At 43.5% G+C, this 27,215-nt stretch overlaps 1 protein-coding gene across 5 annotated transcripts in view; it reads right to left on the bottom strand.

Annotated features, from left to right (window-relative positions):
* The window catches only part of CFAP206 (cilia and flagella associated protein 206), a 32,327-nt gene extending 10,441 nt beyond the window's left edge, over positions 1-21,886 (bottom strand). The window contains exons 1-10 of one of the 5 annotated variants that reach the window (XM_084624776.1): positions 21,797-21,873; positions 19,841-20,973; positions 16,173-16,281; positions 15,853-15,936; positions 14,796-14,886; positions 11,633-11,821; positions 10,977-11,135; positions 7,804-8,012; positions 6,835-6,954; positions 4,394-4,592 (exon numbers count right to left, since the gene is read on the bottom strand). In XM_084624776.1, the coding sequence (XP_084480902.1) occupies positions 4,394-4,592; positions 6,835-6,954; positions 7,804-8,012; positions 10,977-11,135; positions 11,633-11,821; positions 14,796-14,886; positions 15,853-15,936; positions 16,173-16,281; positions 19,841-19,941 (1,261 nt within the window). In that variant the 5' untranslated portion in view covers positions 19,942-20,973; positions 21,797-21,873. Of the gene's footprint in view, positions 1-4,393; positions 4,593-6,834; positions 6,955-7,803; positions 8,013-10,976; positions 11,136-11,632; positions 11,822-14,795; positions 14,887-15,852; positions 15,937-16,172; positions 16,282-19,840; positions 20,974-21,796 lie in introns of all 5 variants that reach the window. The other 4 variants (XM_084624778.1, XM_084624779.1, XM_084624777.1 and 1 more) reach the window with 4 other exon arrangements.
* Between the last annotated feature and the right edge of the window lie 5,329 nt (positions 21,887-27,215).

Genomic DNA, 27,215 nt, shown 5'->3' with positions numbered 1-27,215 from the left:
AATTCAAATGCTGCGCAACTGGTTGAACACCATCAATCCGTGCAGACCATCTAGTTTTGAACATCGCATGCAGTGAAACAGGAAGATATTGCTTCAGAATTTCTCACCTTTGTGGACTGCTACTGAAGATATTGTACATTTCCTGAAAAGTTCCAAAGTAAGTAATTGCCTCCTTGCACGATTGCACAAGGAGTAATTGCCTCCTTGCACAGTCAACACCTAAAAGGTTTAGTGTGTGGTTTCTACAGCTGGAGAAAATACAGTTTGAATTATGCTCAGGCAGAACTGCTTGTACACCTTTGTACTTCCCCACCATATTAGATCCATTGTCATAGGCTTGACCAATGCAGACTTGAAAATCTAACTTAAAACCTTCTAGAATTGCTAGTACTTGAGCAGCAATTTCTTTTCCAGTTTTTCTCGTGAAATTATCAAACAAAATAAACCTTTCTTCAAATGAAAATTTTGAGCTATCTACAATCTTAACATATCGAATAAGCATAGTAGTCTGTTCCTTGTGAGAACAATCTGGAGTGGCATCAACAATGATTGAAAAATACTTGACATTTCAAATCTCATCAAAAAGTGTTTGTACGAATGACACACATCGCTCAATAAACTCATTTTGTATGCGTGTGGAGAGATAATGGACTCGCATACTCTTTTGACTCTCTTGCGATTCTCGAACATGTTTAACATGCTCTGATAAAAGTAGGTCATATTTGCTGAGGAGCTCAACTATGTCTAGAAAGTTTCCATTTGCACGATTACCAAAACATTGACTGGAACCAAAGAAAGCCAATCCCCGCTCAGAAAGAAAAAGGATGACATTCAGGATGCGGTCAAGAAGTTTTTTCCAGTTATTAGTTTTTGTAGAGAGTTCAATCAAGAGTAAATTCTCAACTGAACTTTCAGCTGATGCTGCCCTACTGGATGATTTCCATGTAACATAGTTTTCTTTGTGTGACGCTGAACTCTCATGTGATGGTATTCGGTCTTTCAATTTTCTCCAACCTCTGTTGATTCTCCATCCTGACTGATCAGAGAGAACTGATGCATTTGCAGCACTTTTGTTCAAAATGAAGCAGGGTGAACAGTACAGAGATTGTTTTTCCTCACTCCAGCATAACCAGTCTCTTTGTGCAGGTCTCACCATTTGGAAGAGTTTTTGTCAGCAGACGAGTAGAGAAAGCATGATTATCAGCATCTCGTGGAATGTTATTTGGAATTTCAAAACAACTAATTTAAAGAAAAGATTGCATTTGGGCAGTATTGCTCTTGTCATAATTCCAATGTCAGTCACAGTCAAACCTGTAGTACTCATGAATTGCTCTTGCTGCATAAAATCTACATCTTCCTGTTGCTGTTGAGTTTCTTGATCGTACACAGGATCTTCTGCTGCATCTGTTACTGTTGGCACATCTCCTTCTTGACTACTGTCCTCATGTTCAGATATTGGCAATGAATTATCACCTGTTGCAGTTGCAGAGTTTTCATTATCTGTAGCATTGTTTGTTGGATAAGGTGTGTTTTCTAGTGGTTTGAGAAATGAAGATATTGGCTTTGAGCTCGTAGCTGCTGCTTCACTCAGCTGTTTTTGCCGTCTCTTGCTTGCACCACTTTCAAATCTCCTCTTCATAGTAATCTATTTGGTCAATATGTAGCCTATCCACACTTGAAATATTCTGCTGTAAATAAGTAGCTTATCTACATTTGAAATCTTCTACTGTAAACATGTACACAAATGCTGAATGGTACACAAATGCTGAAAAGACTTAAAATGAAGGAATACTAATTAAGAACACAAAATGAAACAGTCAGACAGGTTATTATCCTTATCATGGAATCAACACTGGAGCATGCAAGGTATAATGTAACAGGCTGAACTGAAGACAAAGGGATGACATATATATAGTAAACACAGACACGGATACAGACAGAAGGATAATGTCCACAAATTTAAAATGTGTGTCCTCACAAAACTCACTGTACACGATTATCCTCACACATTTTCACCTTGAATCTGGGCCTATAGACTACGAAAGCCTAGGATAATGGCCAAGCTACCAAGCTAGGGCTCAACCAACCAACCAGTCACCTCTTTTAGCTACCATATGAAGATAATAATGAGGAATTCTCACACATAAATAATTCCTTAGTCAACTAGACGTAAAACTATAAAGACACTAAAATGTAACAATTCTCTTCCTTTCAACATGCACTTGATCCAGCACCAGCCACTAGTAGTGGTTTGTTTATATAATCAGCTGATCTAGAGGACACGTTCATCACAGTCTAATCTTGGGCCAAATGGATATATTTTTATTAATATTTATTAACATTTTTAACTCTTTAATATGACAAAATCTATATCAGTTAACAAAAAAATTATGTCTTTTACCAAATCACATCTTTTATTTGCTTAAATTTGCAGCTCTAAGCTGAGAGAGCGTGTCACATTTTGGTCTGATTGGAATGCGCATAACAACAAGTTGTGAAACTTATCAAATGCCAAAAACTTAACAAGTGTCTAAATTTGAGGCCCCCTTTGAGCTTGAGGCACAGGCCAAATGGCCCTCCTGGCCCCACCTCTGATTGGCTCCGCCTATACTGAAGACTCTTTTTAGTATTTATTGTTTATATTATCATAGAATTGTAGGACTGGAAGAGACCTCAAGAGGTCATCTTGCACTCATGGCAGGATTAAGTATTATCTAGACCACCCCTGACAGGCGTTTGTCTAGCCTGCTCTTAAAAATCTCCAATGACAGATATTCCACAACCTCCCTAGGCAATTTATTCCAGTGCTTAACCACTCTGACAGGAAGTTTTTCCTAATGTCCAACCTAAGCCACTCTTGCTGTAATTTAAGACCATTGCTTCTTACCCTTTCCTCAGAGGTTAACAAGAACAATTTTTCTCACTGCTCTTTGTAACAACCTTTTATGTACTTGAAAATGTTATCATGTTCCCTCGCAGTCTTCTCTTCTCCAGACTAAATAAACTCAATTTTTTCAATCTTCCCTCATAAGTCATGCTTTTTAGACCTTCAATCATTTTTGTTGCTCTTCCCTGGACTTTCTCCAATTTGTCCCTATCTTTCCTGAAATATGGCTCCCAGAACTGGACACAATACTCCAGTTGAGGCCTAATCAGCATGGAGTAGAGCAGAAGAATTACTTCTCGTGTCTTACTTACAAGACTCCTGCTAATACATTCCAGAATGATATTTGGTTTTTTTACAACAGCGTTACACTGTTGACTCATATTTAGCTTGTGATCCACTATGACTCCCAGATCCCTTTTTGCAGTACTCCTTCGCTGGCAGTCATTTCCCATTTTGTATGTGTGCAACTGATTGTTCCTTCCTGAGTGGAGTACTTGGCATATGTCCTTATGGAATTTCATCCTATTTACTTCAGACCATCTCTCCAGTTCATCCAGATTATTTTGATTTTAATTCTATCCTCCAAAGCAACCCCTCCCAGCTTGGTATCGTCTGCAAACTTTAGAAATGTATTCTCTATACCATTATCTAAATCATTAATGAAGATACTGAACAGAACTGGACCCAGAACTGATCCCTGCAGCACCCCACTCAATATGCACTTCTGGCTTGACTGTGAACCACTGATAAGTACCTCTAGGAATGTTTTTCCAATTAGTTATGCACCCACCTTATAGCAGCTCCATCTAGGTTGTATTTCCCTAGTTTGTTTAACATAGCACCCAGTTGCTCCAATAGGAATCAGGGTCCCATTTTGGTAAGTATTATGGGAAAATATATGAAGATATCTCAAGGTGCTTACAAGTTTAACATAAAGAACAACTTAGTAGCTTATGTCATAGGAGTAACTTTAAAAATTGCATCTGAATTCCATCTCACATGCTCTTCCCAAGAGTATTACTAGCAAAATTTCAACTACAGCAGTGACAGGGCCTTAGATGAAAAAGGTCTGATCTCACACCTACAGAAATTAGTGGCAAAGTGTCCATTGACTTCACGGGGAACAGCAGCAGTCCCAGGTATAGCAGCACACTGATAATGTAGAATAAATAGTAGCACTATCCCAGGGGCCAGGTATTGGTGTCCGAGCACTGTTTTCCTCTCAGTTTTCAGAAGATGTGTACCAATTATATGTAAACCATGTTTTCATCAAGAAAGTAAGAGTCCAGTTCTGTAAAGCATTAAGTGCTCATATGTGGTCCTGAGCACCCAAAAATTCTGTTGCCCTCAACAGGACTATTGGGTAAGGACCCCTATGTCAATAAAGATTTTCAGGGTCAGGTCCTGCTTTAGATAGGAATGTTGCTCTTTTTAGAAACAGGATTTAAGTCACAAAATCATACAAGGACTCAAACAGGAAAAAGGAAATGTGATAACTTTCAGTACCCATGGTTTCCTTTATCCTTTGCTCATCATTCTTCACAGTCACTCCTTCGAGAAGCGACTCCATCACATCATCAGGAAAGAGTTGTGCATGGATTCCCAAGAACTGCTGTAGACTGACTGTCAAATTAGTCAGGAAACTCAGCAGCAATATCTCATCCTGAAAGCTCGTCCAGAGGTTAGATAGTGCAAGAAAGATAGGCTAGAAAATAATAAGAAAGACCTGAAATCTACATTTGCTTTGTCTGTATAATTAAACAAATACTGTAAACAATAGTCACAAATACAACTGTTAAACACAAGGGGCCCAATCCTGCATGCCCTCTGCACTCAGAAATCCCAGTGGAGGGCTTGCAAGATCAGGCCCAAATCCTAGAAACCATTTAAATTTACTTTAAAAGTAATAAAAACATTTTGGGGAAACATTGGAGGCAGTTTTCTGAATTATATTGGAAAAGAGTCTCTCCTCCTCCCCACAAATATAATAATATAAATGCAAAATGAAAAGATAGGCAGAGGAAGGCAATAAAGAAGAAATTCCTGTATTCAGGTTAACTATAAAAAGAAACACAAACAGACCTAGGCATAGACAAATTTCAGCCTTTGTTCCTCTCATTTTCCCTCAGTCCCAAAACAGTTTAGTACAGATACAGATTTCAAAGACAATGGGAGAAAATGGACCTGTTGTAACATATTTGAAATCACTGAGGAAATGGCCAGTAGAAAATAATTACATTCTTGACTATGCTGAATAAATTTTGAATGTTAACACAGGCATCTTCAAGTTTTCAGATCTTAGCACAGTAGAAAAGGGCTCCCTCGACATCAGGAATACATTCAATGAACTTAAAATTCATCCTAGCACATTAGCATTCATGTTAATGGAGCCATGATAAGAATTGTTATGGGAGTTAGCTCTGTTGTTCATCAGCATCACTATCATGAAATGCTATGGACACAAGAAATGAAAACAGAGGAATGACAGCAAAATAATTTTTACTGCAAATAGTATCATAACCTTCTGTAACTCAATTGTTGGAAAATGAGTGAGCCTACTCTATACTCTAAAATGCTTGTCTGCTACATTCTCAATCCAGGCCCTGTGCTACAAATGCTGAATTAAAAAATCTCCTGATGCTCTTACACAATACAACTTCTCTGCAGCAATTTGAAGACAAGTAGGATTAAGTGGTCTTGTGATGGGGAAAGTTCTACCTGCAAGAGCACAGATGGAATCAAGTATCTTGTACATATTCTGTTGCTAACAGAAGTGAAGAAAACAGGCAAATAACCTGGTACATAGAAGCTATTCAAGAAAGGAAATCTATGGTAAACTCCTTAGGACAGGGATGATGTGCCTTCTTGTTTGCTTGTAAAGTGACAAGTATGTTTTTGGCCCTCATAATAAAAATGAACAGTATAGGGAGAGAGAAGACAAAGAGAAAGAATTGCTCTGGGTAGCAGGATAGAAGAAAGGGGTGTCTGCTAAAAGGACAGGATTTGTAAGATCAACGGGCATATAGAAACAGCTACACTGGATCAGACCCAAGAGGCATCTAGTCCAGTATCCTCTCTTTGACAGTGGGCAGCACCAGATGCTTCCCAGGAAGGTATAAGAACCCTAAAGAAGGTAGATGTGGGATAATCTGTCCCCCCACATTAGGTCTCATGAGGCTCTCTAACAGTTAGAGATTTACTTAAGCCATGAAGCATGAGGTTTAAGATCCCTTCCAAAATGTTTATTATAACTAATTATGACAGAAAGTGGACAAGATAGTGACTACTTTATTACATATCTTCCCAGCTAAAAATAAGAACCCAAATAAGAACTGACCATGTGTAGGTTTGCACAGCCCTAGTTTCAAAATAATATGGATAGAAGACTCTGAGCCAAGGCTATTCCAACATAATACAATAGTGAAGCATCATTAACTTAAAACTCTCATCTCTGAATATTTCTACCTACTATTGTTACAAGTAATATTTAAGGCTACTTTAAAGAAAAGGAATAGAGAAAATCTATTTTTAGTGCTATTCTATGCATTTAACATCACTTTTGGCATAATCATTTTCTCTATTCACCTAGAGTTAGTTTTCCCTGTTTTTATGTCTTTCGCAAAGCAACAGGAAAGAAAAAGAAATATTAAAAAAAATAGGAAAATATGTTTGTAAAACCACAATTATCAACTCAAAGCAGGTGTAATAACAAATCCTTTTAACTTTTTTAAAGCAAATGAATAGATGTCAAGGTAGCTGTGTCTGTGGAACACTATTAGACAGATACAGAAAATAAGATCTTTTTTCCTAATTCAACATGAAATTTATGTGAACCATGTCACATGATACTGCAACATAAATATTATGTTAGTATTGTAGACAATAAAAGTGATTTTTCTCATTTGCTTTTGTTCAGAAAATAATACTTTTGCATTTCAAATGCTTACGAAAACTTGTGACGTAGGTACAGCAGTCTTTGCTTTAACAGTGTTTTTTAACTGCTCTATTTGTGCTGCAAACTGCTTGTCCATCATTTCAACTTCTCGTGCACACGTGATCACATCAGACTGGAAAGAGAACATACCTCAGGTAAGGATACAGTCACAGAAATATAAATAGCTATCAGAAACTATTTGGGTATTTGCATTCTGCCTCTTTTTGGGCAGTTATATTTTAAGGGGTGGCATGCAACCTAACTTCTAAATAGAGTCAGAATTTTACAGCCAGAAGGGACCACTAGATCATCTAGTCTGACCTCCTGTAGATCACAGGTCCCCAACACCATCCAGCACCCACCCGCATACTAAACCCAACAACTGAAATCAGAGCAATGTATTACAACCCACAGGAGACTAGACCAGTATGTGCCACATGCAGAGAACAGGAGGCCCCCACAATGGCAGGAAAATCATTAAATGAGATATACTCAAATACTCCTGGAAAGTGACCCATACCCACATGCTGCAGAGGAAGGCGAAACCCCCCAAAGGTCACTGCTAATCTGACATGAGGGAAAATTCCTTCTTGACCTCACACATGGCAAACAGCTAGACCGTGAGCATGTGAGCAAGAACCAGCCAGTCAAGTGCCTGAGAGAGAGAATTCTTGGTGTCAACTCATAGCCCTGGCCTTCCCCCTCCAATGTCCCATCTCCAGCAGTGTCCATCCCTGATGCTTCAGAGGAAAGAGATAACATTGGGGATGTGTAAAATCCCTTCCTGACCCCTGCAGGTGGCCGGCTGAATCCCTGAAGCATGAACTTTTAACATATCATTCTAGCTGCACAGCTCAAACACAGCACCAGGATTTCTTTCCTCAAACATATACCCCTGTTTTACTTTGTAAAATGCAGTTTACTCTGAAATTTCATATTAAGATATCCTAAAGAATCCATAAGATATAATGTGATATCTCACCAGAATGATGCAGAGGAAGGCTTCATGTTGTCTCACATTGAAAAGTGCTTCCTTTAACATAGATAATCTAGATTCTATATTTCTGTGTGGGCTCTCATGCTTCATTTCCAAGACAGCTGTGTAGCGGTATGCCAGATCTTGGGAGGCACGAAGCTCTGCATCAATAGGCTGCGTGGCTGCTGGGATGGCTTCATTCAGAATAGCTGGCACTATTTATGCAGATTTAGTATGAGATACATAGGAAGGTAACAGATATAGAAACACATCATGGTAATCATGCTTGATAGTTAATATTTTCAGTTCAATACTTTGATCAGAGGAATCCTCCAACAGATTTCTGAGTGTAAGCTCTTATTCTGAGACATCACACATTTCCAGAATTTGTTCACAAGACCCAACCATTACATACATTGCTGGTCAAATGGTTTTTACCAATGACAACTATACTGTGAGGAAAATACTACAGTATAGTCTATGACAGAGGTGGGCCACATCTGGCCCGTGGGACCCTCCTGCCCGGCCCCTGAGCTGCTGGCCCGGGAGGCTAGGCCCTGGCCCTTCTCCGCAGCTCCCGCTACCCCGCAGCCTCAGCACACCGCACTGCCACTGCAATGCTCTGGGCGGCCGGGCAGCACAGTTGCAGAGCCGCGGCCTGACCCAGCCACCGGTGCTCCAAGCAGCGTGGTAAGGGGGCAAGAGCTGGGGGTGGATTGAGGGCAGGGGAGTTTGGGGGTGTGGTCAGGGGTGTGGATAGGGGTCGGGGCGGTCAGAGGGCGGGGAACAGGGGGGTTGGATGGGGCAGGAGTCCCGGGGGAGCCCTCAGGGGGAAAGAAGCAGGGTGGGAGGGGGGTCAGATTGGAGGTGACGGCCAGGCCATGCCTGGCTGTTTGGGGAGACACAGCCTCCCCTAACCGGCCCTTCATACAATTTTGGAAACCTGATATGACCCTCAGGCCAAAAAGTTTGCCCGCCCCGGTCTAGGATTATGGAAAATTAGCTTTTCAGAAGGTCTTGGTTCAATATTGGGCTCTTCTAAAATTGTGTGCGTGACTCTGGGTAAATCACTTATGTGCCTCTGTTTCCCCATCTGTGAAACTGGGATAATAATAATTAAAGGTGTTATGGGAATGAATTCACATTTATGAGATGCTCACATAGTACGGTAATGGGTCTATATAAGCCCAGAAAAAGATAAAAATATAATATTGCTGATTAAAATGAACTATTTTTGCTCTTACTGGACATGGCACATTACAAAAAACCCACAAAATTCCATAAACTGCCCAACGGGAGTCCAAAATCTTTGAGCTGATGGTTTTATAATTAACTCTTCTTCCTTAGAGCCTCATTATCAAAGGAGGGTGTAAACAGGCGTGCATCCACTACATTCTACATTTGGATGTGCAAATAGACATCTGCGCATGCAAAAGAGATAAGTGTGCACACTCAGAGCAGACAGTTGTGTCATGTGGGGTTTTATTATGCATTCCTCTTTATATGTGACTTAACACTAAAACATAGAAAAGCAGCAGAAGCAGTGTGTTGTAGTGGTTAGACTCAGAGAGACGATCTGAGTGGCAAAACTGTTGATTTCTATCCAGTCAGCTCGGCCCACAATTTCCTGTATGATCTTTAGAAAAATCACATAAAACTCTTCAATTAATCTCTATTTTTCAATCTGTAAAGAGGGGTAATAATGCTGTATATACCTTTGTGAAGAGCACTAAGAACCTTGAATTAAAGGTGCTCTAAGTGCAAAGTATTATCTCGATTATCGAAATAATCAGTAGCATAGTTGATTATTTGCATGTTCACAACTCACAGTACATGTTATTATTTATTTTTGTATAACATCATTCACTCAGAGGTATTAGAACATTTTACATATAGTGTCTTAGCCTCTACATGAAAATACAATTAAACTACGTAGATTACAATATATCATATATATTGCAATTTTATTTCTATTGAACAGCCATTTAAATAATAATTCTGATACGTTTAGCAATGAAATATTTAATAACGTTGGTTGCTTGCAGGGTGCAGGGCTCAACAGACGTGGGGCTCACTTCTGGCTTATGTCCCTAAAGCTCATACTTCAGGGTTTCAGTTGGCCACCAGCAGGGGTCAAGAAGGGATTCCTCCCCATTGCCCCTGCATTTTGAGAGGTTTTTTTTAAAAAAATTTCCTTCTTCTGAAGCATCAGGGATAGCAACAACTGGAGACAGAGCACTGGGTAGGCCAGGGCTATGAGGCGGCATTTGAACATTCTCTCTCTCAGATGCTTGGCTGGCTGGTTCTTGCTCATATGCTCAGGGTCTAACTGATTCCTATATACATGGAGCCAGGAAAGAAATTTTCCAACATCAGATTGGCAGTGACCTTGGGGTATTTTTGCCTTCTCTGCAGCATGTGGATGTTGGTCACTTACTTGCCAGAATTATCTGGGTCTCTATCATTTAATCATTTCCCTGCCCCTGCAGGGGCCTCCTGCACTGGTGCACCTTGGTCCTTCCTATTTTCTGTGTGTGGCACATAATAGTTTAGTCTCCAGTGGCTCTCATTTAGTTTGGTGTCATTTCTGTTGTTGGATTTAGTGTGCAGGTGCTGGGTGGTGTTGGTGACCAGTGATATACAGGAGGTCATACTAGATGATCTAGTGGTCCCTTCTGGCTTTAAACTCTATGACTCTATATTTTAAGGAGGGAGTCAAAAATAAGAGCAACAAGGAAGTTTAGCCATCTCTTTGGACTTACTATTTTGGGCTATCTGGCTGCACACTCAAAAAGATTCCAGTCCATCAGTTTACATCATTATAGTTATCTAAACAACTAGAAGGGCTCAAGATTTAAGAGATTTTTGAGTATTCAAGAAGAATCGGGAGAAATTACCCTAAATTATCAGAATTTATGTATTTTCTGCCTCATGGATTTCTAACATGTCATGCAATATTAAAGGTATGCTCTACTGTAAATATTTTGACAGTACCATTTTGACATTTGCATTGATTGGCCTTAAGCATTACACAATTCATTCATCTAATGGTTTGTTTTCCCTTCAGGCTTACTGACACTGGGCCAATCCTGCTTATCTTGAGTAGCATGAAGTCATGGAGCTAGAGGCAACAAAAGTCTTTCTTAGGGCTCATAATTTTAATTTAGTAATATACCTACAGTCATCAATGCCTTCTCCTCCTTTCCCACAGTCCTTGTTGAATAACCGAATTCCTGTGACAATCATGGTAAGTTCTTTCAGTTGTCGCTCTTTGTCCTTCTTGCTGAGAGAGAGAAAAACACCCAGCTCTGTCTGGGGAAACACACTCTGCAGGGCAGCTGAAAAGAGTTAAAAAATAACAGCATGTATAAGAATGAAACTGAAAATACTAGGGAAGCAAAACTAACTCCTCTTTATGGGTAGTTGTGAAAACAGAAAAGTGTATTCTAGATTTGGAGAGATGCTTAGGCATTCACAAATTAATAATTTTACCACACCTTTTGTTGGAGACTAGCAAATAACAAAACAGACAGGCTGATATGCTATCAAGCTATTTTATGCCATAGAAATGATTTAACTGAAATTCAGACTTTTAGTAGCAAAAATTTTTAAAACTGCCACAATTTACAATATTTACTAGTATCTGGGCAATGGACATTTTAATGAAAGAGTTAGACAGCCTGATTCCTAACTTACACCAGTTTCACACCAGGAAACTCAACTGAAGTCAACAGAATTATTCCAGATTTTTACATAGTGTCAGAGCAGCATCACACCCAGACTTTTTTTTCCCACAAGGGATGCCCAGTATCAGATACTTTGACTGATTACTGACCTGTTGCCTCCCTAACAACCTTGATGTCTGTAGGGGATCCGAGGCCAGATCGTAGCAGAACATAGCTAACAATCTTTCGATAAATGCTCTCCAGCTCTTCTCGTGTACGAGCACGATTATCTGTGATTTCTCTGCTCACAGGGGCCAGCCTGGCCTCTAGAATGCGATGCTGCTCATTAAGTAACTCAACTGGGAAGGAAAGATATTTGAGAAGTGCTACGTTACAGCCAAATATTATTCTCATTTTTGGTCTAACGTACGTAGAGTAACATAATTTTCATTGTACTGAACATGCTGTTTGTGTATTTTGGGCCTGCTCCAAATCTCAGTGGCTTTCGATCAGGCCCTTAGTTTTGCTAATTTTAAAAATCCACTATGAAAGCCAGTGCTAGGCAGCAAAATCTTTCAAATAATTTTCACAGTTTATCCTGATGCCCTATGAATGTCCCATGCCTCTCAGCTCTCCCTATCCCAAGAATATTGCATGTCACTGTGACTCTCATTCTCCCCCTTCTCTTTTCCTGTTTTCCACCCATACCTTCTCTGCCATTTTAAGTCACTGGGAGTGGGCACTGATCAGAGACAACATACTTGTCTTTGGCTATTATATATAAATATTGTATCTGCCTAATTTACTGGGATTGTAATATTTGTATTTTATGAAATAATCTCTGGACTATGCAAACTCAATACATTTAAAATAGACGGTCCAATAATGCGGATCATTCTCAATTGTGAAAATCAACAAATGGACAAATTCTGCTCTCAGGTCACACAAGTCTAGAGTAACTGCACTGAAGTCAATAGACCAGTGTAACTGAGAGGAGAATTTGGTTCAAAGAACCTAGAACGTTGCCTTTCTATAAAGGTAAATCTCTCTTTCGCATAAAAAAAAAAAGCGAATATGTTTTGGCTTCCAAGTCCATTACACATTCCTTCTGTGTTATATCCATGCTGTAACACTGTTCTTCCCATGATAGACCTTGTGGCACTCTTTACCTCAAACCAGAACCTTGGAACCCCCATATTCACCATTGTCATGTAATTATGATATGTTTCGTACAAAGTATGCCATGCAAGATACATAGGAAAGGTCATGATCTGCTGAAACCCTCTGTTCCATCAAAATAAGTATATTATTAGTGTATATGAAGGTATGAGATTTTGCCGTACGGTTGTTATTGAAATAAGTTGTAAATTTGGGAGTTGTCTCTTGCTAGTTCTTCAGTGACAACAAAGGAGGTGATCCACACCCAGGCTGGCGTTAAATGACCATTAATCAGCAGGGGAGTTGTAGACAAGGGATTTACAATTCTGTAACAAAGCACCACACAATGGGGATTCAGAGTAACAGCCGTGTTAGTCTGTATTCGCAAAAAGAAAAGGAGTACTTGTGGCACCTTAGAGATTAACCAATTTATTTGAGCATAAGCTTTCGTGAGTATGCATCCGATGAAATGAGCTGTAGCTCACGAAAGCTTATGCTCAAATAAATTGGTTAGACTCTAAGGTGCCACAAGTATTCCTTTTCTTTTTACAATGGGGATTGTTCAACCCTGTGACTCAGCAAGGCCCATCAGGCATGCCTGGGCTAGTTTCTTTGCAGGGACACGGACTAAAGCTATGCCTACACTGCACTTTCATTGGTAAAACTTTTGTCGGTCAGGGGTGTGATAAAAAAACAGACCCCTGAGCGACAAAAGTTTTAATGACAAAAAGTGCCAGTGTGGACAGCACTTTGTCTGTGGGAAAGCTACTGCCCCTCGTTGGGGGTGGTTTTATTTTGCTAGCGGGAGAGCTCTCTCTTGCCAGCAAAGAGCAGCTACACACTGTACATTACAGCAGCCTGGCTATAGCAGCATAGTTGTGCCACTGTAAGGTACAAAGTGTAGACATAGCCTAAGGATATAAAATAAAGGACAGTGGCATTGTGCTTTTACCATTCTCCTCCCACACCTACACTGGAAGCAACAAGAACACTGGGAAGACAAAGTCTTGAACTGAGGAAACTGGTCTCAGACTTAAAGGGAAAGCCTGTGTATTAAGGACTGTAAGCAACCTGTAACATCCAGTGGGGTGAGAAAACTGTTTGATCCAAATATTGTTCAGTCTAATAAGGTTCAGGATTTAGACTGCATGCTTACCTTTCATTTTTCTTGGTAACTATCTCTGACCTTTAGTGCCTACCACTTATAATCACTTAAAATCGATCTTTCTGAAGTTAATAAATCTGTTTTATATTTTACCTAGAACAGTGTGTTTTGGTTAAAGTGCTTGGGAAATCTCAGCTCAGATTACAAAGGCAAGTGTGTATCCTCTCCACACTGAGGGAGAGGCAGACCGGATAATGAACTTACACTGGTCAGGCTTCCGACCAGGGCAATATAGTACAGTTCTGCGGTGCAAGGCTGGGGGCTTGGAAGGTGTGCTGGTTCCTTTCTCTGTGTGATTCCATGAGTGGCTCAGGGAGCATCCATGCAGTTTAGCTGCTTGTGGGGCTCCACATGCTGTTGTACTATGAAAACAGTGCCAGGAAGGGTTTGGTGCTTGTCACTAGCAAAACATTGTGAGAGGGTGCCCAGGCTGGAGAGTTAAGGGGGTACAGTGGTATCCCAGTTCAGGTTTTACCCCAGGGAGCGTGTCACAGACCTATCCTATTATCTACCCAGGTTCTTACCGCATCCACCCCTGAGAATCCAGTACAGTGTTCAAAGACAACTGAAATGATTATACTGGAGCTCAGAATTTCACCAATTTAAAAAAAAAAAGGCAAGTCAAATGAGTTGAGATGCTGCATAGCCTAGTGGACTGAACACAGGCCTGGGAGCCAAATTCTCCTGAGTTCTTATTCCAGCTCTGCTCCTTACTTATTCTGTGGCCTTGGGCAACACTTTTGCCTCAGTTTTCCCACCTCTAAAACAGGGAAAGTAATACCTATCTCAAGGCATATTGTGATAATTCTTTTTTAAGTAGTAATTTAATTTACAGCCATATAGTTTTGCCTACACTTTCAAGTTCATTTTATTATCTTATTTTGCTTTGCTATCACGTGCATATAGTACGCTAATAAAGATTAATATTAAAATACAGATGAAACAATATAGTTAGATACAAGTTTTATTATCTGACACTCATATTTAATATTTGTACATATTAAAATTACCTCGGTCTGTATAATTCATATCAAAGTAAACTTGCATCTTAATAGTGTCCAGGGATGGATTTGCTGTGTCAAGAAGTCTACCAACACAGAGCTAAGAAGAGAGTTGTAAAAGTTAATACTTTTTAACCACTTAGAATTTTCTGAAACATCAATAACAATGTTACTATTTTGACAGCAGGAAGGGAGCCATCCTCTCCCCATTCTCCAGACAGAACATGATGAATAGGTATATACCACCCTAGGAAATGCAGAATCCACTCTTGACTACAGAACCATGAGAATGAAGTATGATGCTAGTTTTCAAAATGCTTTAAAGGAATCTTAGAAATTGATCAGGTAGCTAAAAATCACCAACTTACAAACTGGTATTATTTAGTATTTGTTAAGTGCTAATGTTCGGTGCTGTATAGACAAATTTTTTTTGTTCGGTGATGTATAGACAAATCTCCTACTCAGGACTTGTCTACACTGGCAATTTACAGAGCAACTTTCTCGCTCAGGGGTGTGAAAAAAACACACCCCTGAGAGCAGCAAGTTTCAGCACAGCATAGAGGGAACTTAGTCTGACATGTGAGTGCTGGGAGCTATACCCCTCATAGAGGTGGGTTTTTTACAGTGCTAGGAGAGCGTCCACACAAGCGGCAGCGCTTTAGCGTTGCAAGTGTAGACTAGCCCTAAGACTGATTAAAGCAATTAAAGATGCTTCCAATATTTCTATCTGCTATTCTCAGTCTCTCTCTACCTCCCTCCAATATCTGGTTATATTGTAGCTCCAGGAGGCAAAAAATAGTTCATTCATCTCATCTTCATCTACCCTCTAATAATTATGCTGAGATCTCAGTAATTTATCATAAGGTCACTTTCACCAGTAGTTAGATTGTTTAGATTTCCCAATGCATATACAGCAATACAGGTAGCTTTGCATAATTGTATATGTTAGCCTGTGGAAGGCAATGGCAGGTATGTTTTGTTACTATAAATACAGAGCAGATGTTTAAATTTTATTTCTACATAAGTATGTAAAGTTTCTGAACTTTTGGAGAATTTTCAGAATTACCTTAATAAGTTTTTGCACATCATTTTTTGTGAGGGTTCTATCTACATTAAACTCATTCCTTGGATCCAAAACGACAGCTTTCACCTGCAGATTAGCAAAAGATCTTATTGGGGGACTACTCACAGTGAGTAAAATTAAATCCTAGCAAGGCTAGAGCCTAAGAACAGAGTCTGAAAATTGTGGCCAATGTGCGCAACTGCTAAATCTTTATACTTGTCTGTTTAGTGAAAATTGTATTATTAATCTTAGGGGGATATTAACATGACCTGAAGGCATTTAAATAAAATAATCAATGGCTAAAATATTAATTTTGTTCTTACCATGAAAGCCACCAAGATTTCAGACACAGTTTGTCCTTTCATGGCACATTCTTGTCCTATTTCACGAATGATATTCTTTATGACACTTTCAGCCTGAGAGTGGGACATTCTGTACCAACAATATATTAACAGGTTTGATGTTTATTACAATGCATCATACATTTGTCTTTCATCCTCTGTTTTCCCCATTGCAACATTTGCTGAAGTAGTGAGATTACATATTCTCTTCTAGCACCTTTAGCCTCTTAAATTTTCAATAACAACTTGACTAGGTAGCAGAGATGATTTATGGTTCACTGGACCACAAGTGACAAGAATATTTCCAAACAATAAGAAACTAACACAAAACAAGATTTGAAGGAAAAATACAAAAGCTGATTATAAAGGTTTAACCCAGATAGCTTTTGTCTGACAGATGAAATATTTCTTATTAGCTGAACAGTGCTAACTCAGCAATCAACACAAAAGCAGGTAAAAATGCATCAGCTTTAACAGAACAAAAATATTTTTCACATCAGCAGACATTTCTTGGGAAACTGAGGGAACAAAAAACTCACTACAGTCATTAACCGTACCTCTGATACCAGTGTTCCCTCTAATTTTTTACATCCATGTGCAGAATGAATTTTGTCATGTGCACCAATATGGAGGTGATGTATGGCAGGGATGAGGCTGAGGGGTTCACAGTGTGGGAGGGAACTAAGGGCTGGGGCAGAGGGTTGGGATGCGGGGACGGGGCGGGGGGGGGGAGTGTTGAGGGCTCTGGCTCAGGGTGAAAGCTCTGGGGTGGGGTTGGGGATGAAGGCTTCCAGGTGCAGGAGGGGGCTCAGGGCTGGGGCAGAGGGTTGGAGTGCGGTGGGATGAGGGCTTTGGCTGGGGGTGCGGGCTCTGGGGTGGGGCCAGGATGAGGGGTTTGGCATATAGGCTGCCCCAGGGCTGAGGCAGGGAGAGAGAGAGGACTCCCCCCAGCCCTTTCTCGCTGCTGAAGCTTGGGGCCAGAGGAGAGGCACCTCTCCCTGGCTCCCGCAGTTCCGGTGGGGCCGTGCTGGGCCGGTGAAGAGGCGCCTCTCCCCGGCCATGGCAGCTCTGGTGAGGCCAAGCTGGGCTGGTGGAAAGGTGCCTCTTCTCGTCCATGGCAGCTCTGGGGCACCTCTCCCCAGCTGTGGTAGCTTCAGTGCGTTGGGACGCCTCTCTCTGGCTGCAGCAGCTCCAGCTGGGCCGGGAGAGGGGCACCCTTCCCTGGCCGCAGCAGCTCCGGCTGGGTGGGGCTGGGGCGCCTCTCCCTGCATAAAAGGCCCTTGATAGCCTGTTGCGCGGCCACGCAGCTTAGAGGGAACTTAGTCTGACACGTGAGGCAGAATTCTGACCAGGACAAGTAAATACCTTTTGTTTGTAGATTAATGGCAAATTATTGAATTACAGATTATGAACTCCAGGACTCCAATGACAGTTCTGAGAACTTCTAGTTTTTCATGTGTTTAAGATATGAAATAAAAGTATTACTTAATTTGAGAGATTATTAGGAATTCCAATTATTTGGATCGGGGACTGGCAAGAGGATGTTGAGCCTTCTACATCCTAAATTCAGCTTTAACTTGGTGACTGAATATTGTTATCCTCTGACGCATATTCAGTGTGAAGTGAGTGTTGGTCTCAGTTCAGTTCCTAGTTATCAGGAGCCTTCAATTAGAGCTTTGTTGAATAGGAATTTTTTTCGACATATTTTTATGAAAAATTTTTTTCCTACAAAAATTCCAATTTTTTTTCCAATCAAGTCTTCCCACAATACCCTATGGTTGGCACCAAATCACATCTTTCTTAGAAGTCTCAGAAAAGGTCATGGAAATGTAACTACACTCATACCCTATAGGGCAGGGGTTGCCAAGCTGAGCCTGAGAAGGAGCCAGAATTTACCAATGTAGATTGCCAAAGAGCCACAGTAATATGTCAGTAGCTCCCCCCACTTCTAGCGCCTCCCACCCACCGGCAGCCCTGCCAATCAGCACCTCCCCCTCCCTCCCGATCAGCTGTTTTGTGGCATGCAGGAGGCTCGGGGGGGAGGAGGAGCGAGGGCACAGCAGGCTCAGTGCATGGGGTTGGGAAAGGTGGAGTGGGGGCAGGGCCTGTCACAGAGCCAGGAGATAAGCAGTGAGCACCCCCTGGCACATTGGAAAGTTGGTGCCTGTAGCTCCAGCCCCGGAGTCGGTGCCTATACAAGAAGCCGCATATTAACTTCTGAAGAGCCGCATGTGGCTCCGGAGCCACAGGTTGGCCACCCCTGCTATGGAGGTAACTCCAGAATGAGGTTGGGGCATACTGGTAGTGTGGGGGAGCTTATACTACTGCTGCCAGGGCCGGATTAACTCAGGGGCTTTAGGGGCTGCAGCCCAGGGCCTCAGACTAGGGGGAGCCCTCCAAAAATAAATCCATAATTATATACAATTCAGTGTTCACCAACCCATTGATTGCAATCGACTGGTCGATCCTGGAGCCTCTGCCAGTCAATTGCGATCTACAGGCCGCTAAAAGTCCAGTGGCGCAGCAGGGCTCAGGCAGGATGCCTGAATGCTGTGGCCCCATGCTGCTCTTGGAAGCGCCCAGCTGCTGGCACATCTCTGCGGCCCCTGGGTGGGGGGGAGGCAGCTCCGCGCACTGCCCCCGCCCCCAGCACCATCCCCGTAGCTCCCATGTGCGCTTGCGGGCACGGGCAGCGTATGGAGAAACGCTCTCCCCCTCTCCCCAGGGGCGCACAGAGACATGCCAGCAGCCGGCAGCTTCCGGGAGCAGCATGGGGCCATGGCATGCAGCCTGCCTGAGCCCTGCTGCGCCGCCGGCTGGGAGCTACCTGTGCTAAGCGCCTCCCTGCTGGAGCTTGCACCTCGCACATCCTCCTGCACCCCAACTCCCTGCCCCAGGTCAGAATCCCCTCCTGCACCAAACTCCCTCCCAGAGCCTGCACCCCTCCCTCTCTCCCACACTCCAGTCCCCTGCGCCAGCCCTGAACCCCCTCCAGCACCCAAATTCTCTCTCAGAAAGAAAATAATATAACAGCTGTTCTAAGGTAAGAAGTAGGATATTTTGAATTAACTTAACTACATTCTACAAATACATTAGAAGGAGAAGACCAAGGACAGAGTAGGCCCGTTACTGAATGAAGGGGGAAAGACAAGAACAGAAAATGTGGAAATGGCAGAGGTGCTTAATGATTACTTTGTTTCAGTTTTCAATAAGAAGGTTAGTGGCAAGTGGACATCTAACATAGTGAATGCCAGTGAAAATGAGGTAGGATCAGAGTCTAAAATAGGGGAAAAACAAGTCAAAAATTACTTAGACAAGTTAGACGTCTTCAAATCACCAGGGCCTGATCAAATACATCCTAGAATATGCAAGGAGCTGACTGAGGAGATATCTAAGCCATTAGCAATTATCTTTGAAAAGTCATGGAAGACAGAGACATTCCAGAAGAGGAAAAGGGCAAATATAGTGTCCATCTATAAAAAGGCAAATAAGGACAACCTGGGGAATTACAGACCAGTCAGCTTAAACTTCTGTACTCAGAAAGATAATGGAGCAAATAATTAAGTAATCAATTTGAAAACACCTAAAAGACAATAAGGTGATAAATAAGTCAGCATGTATTTGTCAAGAACAAATCATATCAAACCAACCTGATAGCTTTCTTTGACAGGGTAACAAGGCTTGTGAACGAGGGGAAGCAGTAGATGTGGTATATCTTGACTTTAGTAAGGCTTTTGATACTGTCTTGCATGACACTGGTTGGAAAATTGTTCTCAGAGAGTAGTTATCAGTGGGTCACAGTCATGCTGGAAGGGCATAACGAGTGGGGTCCTACAGGGATTGGTTCTGGGTCTAGTTCTGTTCAATACCTTCATCAATGATTTTGATAATGGCATACAAAGTATACTTATAAAGTTTGCAGACAACACCAAGCTGGGAGGGGCTGCAAGTGCTTTGGAGGATAGGATTAAAATTCAAAATGATCTGGACAAACTGGACAAATGGTCTGAAGTAAATAGGATGAAATTCAATAAGGACAAATACAAAGTACTCCACTCAGGAAGGAACAATCAGCTGCACACATACAAAATGGAAAATGACTGCCTAGGAAGGTGTACTGCGGAAAGGGATCTGGGGTCATAGTGGATCACAAGCTAAATATGAGTCAACAGTGTAGCACTGTTGCAAAAAAAGCAAACATCATTCTGGGATGTATTAGTAGGAGTATTGTAAGCAAGACATGAGAACTAATTCTTCTGCTGTACTCCATGCTGATTAGGCCTCAACTGGAGTATTGTGTCCAGTTCTGGGTGCCACATTTCAGGAAAGATGTGGACAAATTGGAGAAAGTCCAGAGAAGAGCAACAAAAATTATTAAAGATTGGAAAAATTGGGTTTGTTTAGTCTGGAGAAGAGAAGACTGAGAGGGAATATGATACAGTTTTCAAATACATAAAAGGTTATTACAAGGAGGAGTGAGAAAAATTGTTCTTCTTAACCTCTGAGGATGGGACAAGAAGCAACGGGCTTAAATGGGCTTAAACCAGCAAGGGCAGTTTAGGATGGACATTAGGAAAAATTTCCAGTCAGAGTGATTAAGCACTGGAATAAATTGCCTAGAGAGGTTGTGGAATCTCCCTCATTGGGGATTTTTAAGAGCAGGTTGGACAACCACATGTAAGGGATGGTCTAGATAATACTTAGTTCTGCCTTGAGACCACGGGACTGGACTAGATGACCTCTCACGGTCCCCTCCAGCGCTGTGATTCTACATGTTTTAAGACTGAAACGTAATCACAGAATGGCTTTATGTTAATTAAAAGGCAAGTTTAGTATAGCGTTAATAGCATCAACGCCAAATTGTGATCATTTTGTTTTCAATTAGGAAAAAGTCTTGTATACAGGGGCCCCACAAAATCTAATAGCCCCAGGTGCACAGGAGCCTTAATCTGGCCCTGACTGCTGCCCATGCTGCACCTCTTCCAAGAGTAAACACAGGACTCCAGGGGCCATCAATCGGGCACTTTTCACAAGCACAGAACTCACCTGAGAAGTAAAACAATTTTTTTAAAAAATATGTGTATGCTTCTGCAAAATTATATCAACGGGGCATGCCTGTTGATGACCCCCCCCCCCCACCTGTGATAAACAAGAAGCTACAAGGGGTCCAGCTCCAGAACAACCGCTCGCCTCTTCCCCTCCCCCTCAGGCCACCCAGGCAGAGGGGAGCGCGGAGAGGCTCCGGATGGGGGCATGGCGCGGGCGACGCTCAATTCCGTTACGCTGGCTGCCTCCTGCCCGACACAAGCCGGTTGGACGGGGATACTCCGCGGGGAAGCGCGCGCGCAACTTGCTCCTTCCCCGCGCATTTTGCGCGCCCTCACTTCACGTACAATGCGCACGCGCGAGAGGGGGGGCGTCTTTCTGCACCAGGGAAGCGGCTGAGTCCCTCCCCCGGCAGCCGGCGCGGCGTTAGCTCCCTGTCCCTCCCCCACCCCGGGGAGCCCTCTACCCGACCCCATGAGAGATTCCCAGCCTCTGCTGCCGCGCCGCGCCGCCCCGGCTCCCCTGGCCCGGCTCCCGCCCCGCCACGGCCGGGGCCCCACCTCTACCCGGTCCAACAACTGAGTCTCCTGCCCCAGCCGGGCTAGACAGCGGAGCGTCGTCCCCAGCCGGCCGGCCGCGTTTCCATGGAGACAGAACGCGCCTCCCCAGCGGGCGGGGCTTCTCTCCGAGCCGGGCTGAGCGAGCAGGGGCGGGGCGGGGCGGCCCTACCGCGCGGTGATTGGCTGGCGAGAGGTAACTGCTGCCCCATTGGTTGTGGCCAGGACACGGGCGCTCGAGGGAAAGGGCGGCTAACGCGTGGCCCCTGCGGTGCTGCCGTCACAGAGTGCTCGGCTGGCCTCGCGCCCCGCAGCCAACCCCACTGGCCCTGGTCTGCAGGCTGGAGCCGGCCGGACCCCGCGCCTGCCGCCCACCCTGCTGCTGCCGCCGCCGCCGCCGCCGCGCGAGGGCCATTTCAGAGCCCGCCTTGTACAAAGCCGAGGCTGGTGGGGCAGAGAGACCCGCGGGCACGCGGGGCCCTCTGCCTACAGGCGCTGCCGGCAGGGCCAGAGTGCTGCAGCGTGGCCCCTCTGGCCCCTTGCTGGCCTCCTTTGAACGATGGAGCGGGTTTGTCCCGTATCCGTCGGGCCCTGTGTGTTCTGTTTACCTTTGAGTTATTTTCTCCCGGGGAATGTATCCGCTTTAGTGTGTCAGATCTTTAACCTGCTGTCTGACAGCTTGAAAGGTGGGCGTGAGATTCATCAACGTACGTTCCAGTGCTCAGAGCCTCCGTGCCTGCCTGCTTGCTGTGTGTGTCTTCTGGGGGAATGCGTAGCCTTACTTCAACAGGCAGCTTTGCACATACACACAGGCGAGTATGTATTAAAATTATATATATATATATATATATATATATATATATATATATATCATGCAATGTATTGTATGTTCCTCATAAAGCAAGTTTATATATATAATGTGTGTGTGAATGATATATAAAATCAGGACAAAAACCAAATAATACTTTTTTATAAAACCCAGGATTTTTTCAGTAAAAATCCATTTCAGCTGAAAACAAAGGGGCTTACAAATCCAGAGGTTGGAAGGCCACAGAACTTCCCCCACACTACACTGAGTGCATACAGTTACAAATTAGGAATGTGAAAGGTTAACCAGTAAGCACAGTCTTACCGGTTAACCACCCTAACGGTTAACCTGTCTGCCAGCCAGTGCAGGCCCAGCCCCGGTGCCTAGCCAGAGCAGCACCGCTCAGCCGGAGTGGGCCCAGCTGCACTGTCTGGCTAGAGCAGGCCCAGCTGTTTAAACGGTTAACCATTTAAATGACATTTTTTAATCTTTTAAACGGTTGACTTTTAAAATGGTATTTACATCCCTACTTACAAATATTGTAACTTTCAATTCAATAAATACTTCAGTTTTTAAAGGGTTTCCATGCATTATATAGACCATTTTATTGTAAGAGCAGGGCACAGTAGTCAAACATATTCATAGAAAAGCAACATACACACCAACATTTGAGATAAATGGGATATAAGGGCACAATGGAAGAGTGTTGGCTCCTCTGCAACTCTACAAATTACCTTAAATAATGTTTAGAGTATCTCCATATCCAAACAACTGGATGTAGAGGTGGAATGGACAATACACATATTACAGCGGAGAGAAAGTCTTGTGATGAAGGGACTAGCCCAGGGGTGTCTAAACTGACTGACCGTGTGAGCCGCATATGACAATCTTCAGATGTTTGAGAGCCAGGGTGCACCTGCTGGTGCTCAGGGCTTCAGCCACACGGGAAGGAGGGTCTTCGGGCTTCAGCCCCACTGGAGGCACCTTCCAGGCCTTGGGACTTCAGACCCTCTCCTGCTGGAGTCTCGGCAGGCACACCCCGCATGCCTGAAGCCCCGAGCCCCAGCAGGCATGTCCTGCAGGACTGAAGCTCCAAGACTCCCCTCCCTGCTGGGCAGAACCAGAGGTGACACATGGAGGGGGGCGAGCACGTGGGGCCAGGTGCCCCACCTCAGATTTATGCCAGGGTTTGCTGGCCCTGCTTGGTCACATGGTGCCACCAGGCCCCCTCACTGCACTGCAGCAGCTGGAGCAGGCATTCTGGGAGCTGTAGCTGCGGGAGAGGCAGCAGCAAACAGCTGGGAGCTGCAGGGAGAGCCGCTGTTTTTGCTGCCTGTCCCTGTGGAGCTAAAGGAGCGGCCCTTTCCTGCAGCTCCCAGCTGTTTGCCACTGTCTCTCCACAGATTTCAGAGTAACAGCCATGTTAGTCTGTATTCGCAAAAAGAAAAGGAGTACTTGTGGCACCTTAGAGACTAACGAATTTATTTGAGCATAAGCTTTCGTGAGCTACAGCTCACTTCATCGGATGTATACTGTGGAAAGTGTAGAAGATATTTTTATACACACAAAGCATGAAAAAATACCTCCCCCCACCCCACTCTCCTGCTGGTAATAGCTTATCTAAAGTGATCACTCTCCTTACAATAAGAAAAGGAGTACTTGTGGCACCTTAGAGACTAACCAATTTATTTGAGCATGAGCTTTCGTGAGCTACAGCTCACTTCATCGGATGCATGCCGTGGAAACTGCAGCAGACTTTATTTATACACAGAGAATATGAAAAAATACCTCCTCCCACCCCACTGTCCTGCTGGTAATAGCTTATCTAAAGTGATCATCAGGTGGGCCATTTCCAGCACAAATCCAGGTTTTCTCACCCTCCACCCCCCCACACAAATTCACTCTCCTGCTGGTGATAGCCCATCCAAAGTGACAACTCTTTACACAATGTGCGTGATAATAAAGTTGGGCCATTTCCTGCACAAATCCAGGTTCTCTCACCCCCTCACCCCCCTCCCAAAAACCACACACACAAACTCACTATCCTGCTGGTAATAGCTCATCCAAAGTGACCATTCTCCCTACAATGTGCATTTCCAGCACAAATCCAGCTGTAGCTCACGAAAGCTCATGCTCAAATAAATTGGTTAGTCTCTAAGGTGCCACAAGTACTCCTTTTCTTTTTGCGAATACAGACTAACACGGCTGTTACTCTGAAACCTCTCCTTACAATGTGTATGATAATCAAGTTGGGCCATTTGGTTTTCTCACCACCACACACACAAACCCACTCTCCTGCTGGTAACAGCTTATCTAAAGTGACCACTCTCCTTAAAATGTGTATGATAATCAAGATGGGCCATTTCCAGCACAAATCCAGGGTTTAACAAGAATGCTCAAATAAATTGGTTAGTCTCTAAGGTGCCACAAGTACTCCTTTTTGTCTCTCCACAGGAAGCTAACACCTAGGAGCTGAAGGGAGGGCTGCTGAGGGTAAGAGGGTGCGTGTACCTGAGGGGGCATGACTCAAGCTTGGAGGGATGTACCTTTACATTTTCCCCCCTACTCTCAGCAGGCACCAGTTGTCTCTGGGAGAAGCCCCTGGCCCCACCATCCTGCTGCAGGGCAGAAGCCCCAAGCCTTCCCCCACCCCCAGTCTGGTAGGTGAGAATGGGGGTGTGGACCCTGCGAACTGCACTTTAACTGTAAAAGAGCCATGTGTGGCTCATGAGCCACAGTTTGACAACCCCTGGTCTATAGGGAGACCAGGCACCTAACTCAAGCTTTGTGGATTCCAGTGATTTTTGAAGTTCCTAAAAGTTTGGTATTGCACCACTCAACATCAAAACACCTACATCCCTCAGTGCCTCTGGATTTAGCTGTGTAACTTCAGACAACCACATTTTGAAAATGTTGGGCTTGGAGTCTGGGATTTATAGGATGGGATGTTATTTTGGGGGCACCCACTGTAGATTTTTATGCAAAAATGTTATACAAAATTGTGCGGTTTTTTTCTCTTTGGTATTTTGGTGAACTCATGTAGGCTGATCTGAGTTAATAATTACTGCTTGTTACATCCCACTATGAGAATTGTCAAGCACAAATAGAAAGGAAAATGGACAATTTGTTCTTACCTACTAATTTCCTTTCTCTAATTAATCATGTGTTGACAGCCATAACCATACTTTTCTTAGAAACTGGCTCAGTAAAAATCTGGTCAGATGGATAATTAATTTTTGGATTGTTAATATAAAAAGTAGCATGTTTAAGCTTTCTGATTCGGGGAAGAGTGTTCCAAGATGGCAGCTGTACCCCAACTACAGTAGAACTGCTCTGGACTTGCCTCCCTCCCCCCGTGGTTGAGAGGAGGAAAAGGCTAGTGTGATGATTGTCAGTTATGAGTAGTCAGCGAAAACAAATGATTAAGAATGCAAGAAGAAATTTTTCCATCCCTGACTTTTTTCATATTAACTTGAAACATTAATGTTGCATTAACTTATTTTTTTCAAATGTTTCCCTTATTTCCATTTTTTAAAAGAAAGAAAACCCCTGACTATGGCACTTAGGAGTTGTGTAATTGGGTTTTACACTCCTCCAGAGCAGGGGTGGACAAACTTTTTGGCCCCAGGGTCGCATCTGGGTATGGAAATTGTATGCCCGGTGGGGGAGGGGAACTCTATGGGGTGTAGCATGGCGGGGGTGCTCTATATGGGATATTACCGAGGTGGGGGGAGGGGAGACTCATGGGGTGTGGTGTGGGGAGGGCTTTACATGGGCGGTACCGGGGACTTCTAGGGGCCCTGCCGACAGTGACACCAAGGTGGCCACATAAGGTACTGCCACGGAGGCACCTAGCTGGGATGGGTGCGGCCCCTGGGATCTCAAGGCTCTCGAGGCTAGAGCTGTAGGAGACCAGGAGGGGATTGGGCGCACTGTTGCGTTGGGGAGGGGCTGCTGTGTAAGGGTGGGGTTCCAAACCTGGAAACAACGCGGTGAAGTCACACCTGTGCAGTGTGGCTCTGTGTGCCGGAAGATGGCTCTCATCAAGGGAATTGTGAGTCAGGGGCTAGGGAGCACTGGGTGGGCAGAGTGGGTCAAGCCCCCAACCCCGCTTCCCGGTGGGAACTCGAGGGCCAGATAAAAATGTCTGATGGGCTGGAAGTGGGCCGTAGGTTGCCCACCCCTGCTCCAGAGTGTTGTAGACGTTTTATGCTACCAATAGTCCAATAGAAATTTTGTATCATGTTTATGTTTAAGCAAATCTTGATTAGTTTACAACATAATGGTGGTCAGTTACTTTACTGTTGGGACCATCTAGGTATTTAGATAGATAGAAAAAAAAATCAAATTTACCCAAGTGATTATTCCTCATTAAGAACAAGACTTCTGTGAAAGCTGAAATTTTTAAATTAAGCTACTTTTAAGTTATGGGTGCAGGTTGCACTAGAGCAGGGGTTCTCAAACTGGGGGTCAGGACGCCTCAGGCGGTCGCGAGGTTATTACATGGGGGGTCGCAAGCTGCCAGCCTCCACCCCAAACCCCGCTTTGCCTCCAGCAGTTATAATGGTGTTAAATATATTTTAAAATGTTTTTAATTTATATGGGGGCGTTGTG

The sequence above is a fragment of the Lepidochelys olivacea genome (genome assembly GCF_965140295.1).
Source record: "Lepidochelys olivacea isolate rLepOli2 genome assembly, chromosome: 3".
In the NCBI taxonomy this organism is placed as follows: Eukaryota; Metazoa; Chordata; order Testudines; family Cheloniidae; genus Lepidochelys; species Lepidochelys olivacea.
The sequence above is the reverse complement of the archived record's forward strand: the minus strand, read 5'-3'. Positions and strand labels throughout refer to the sequence as shown.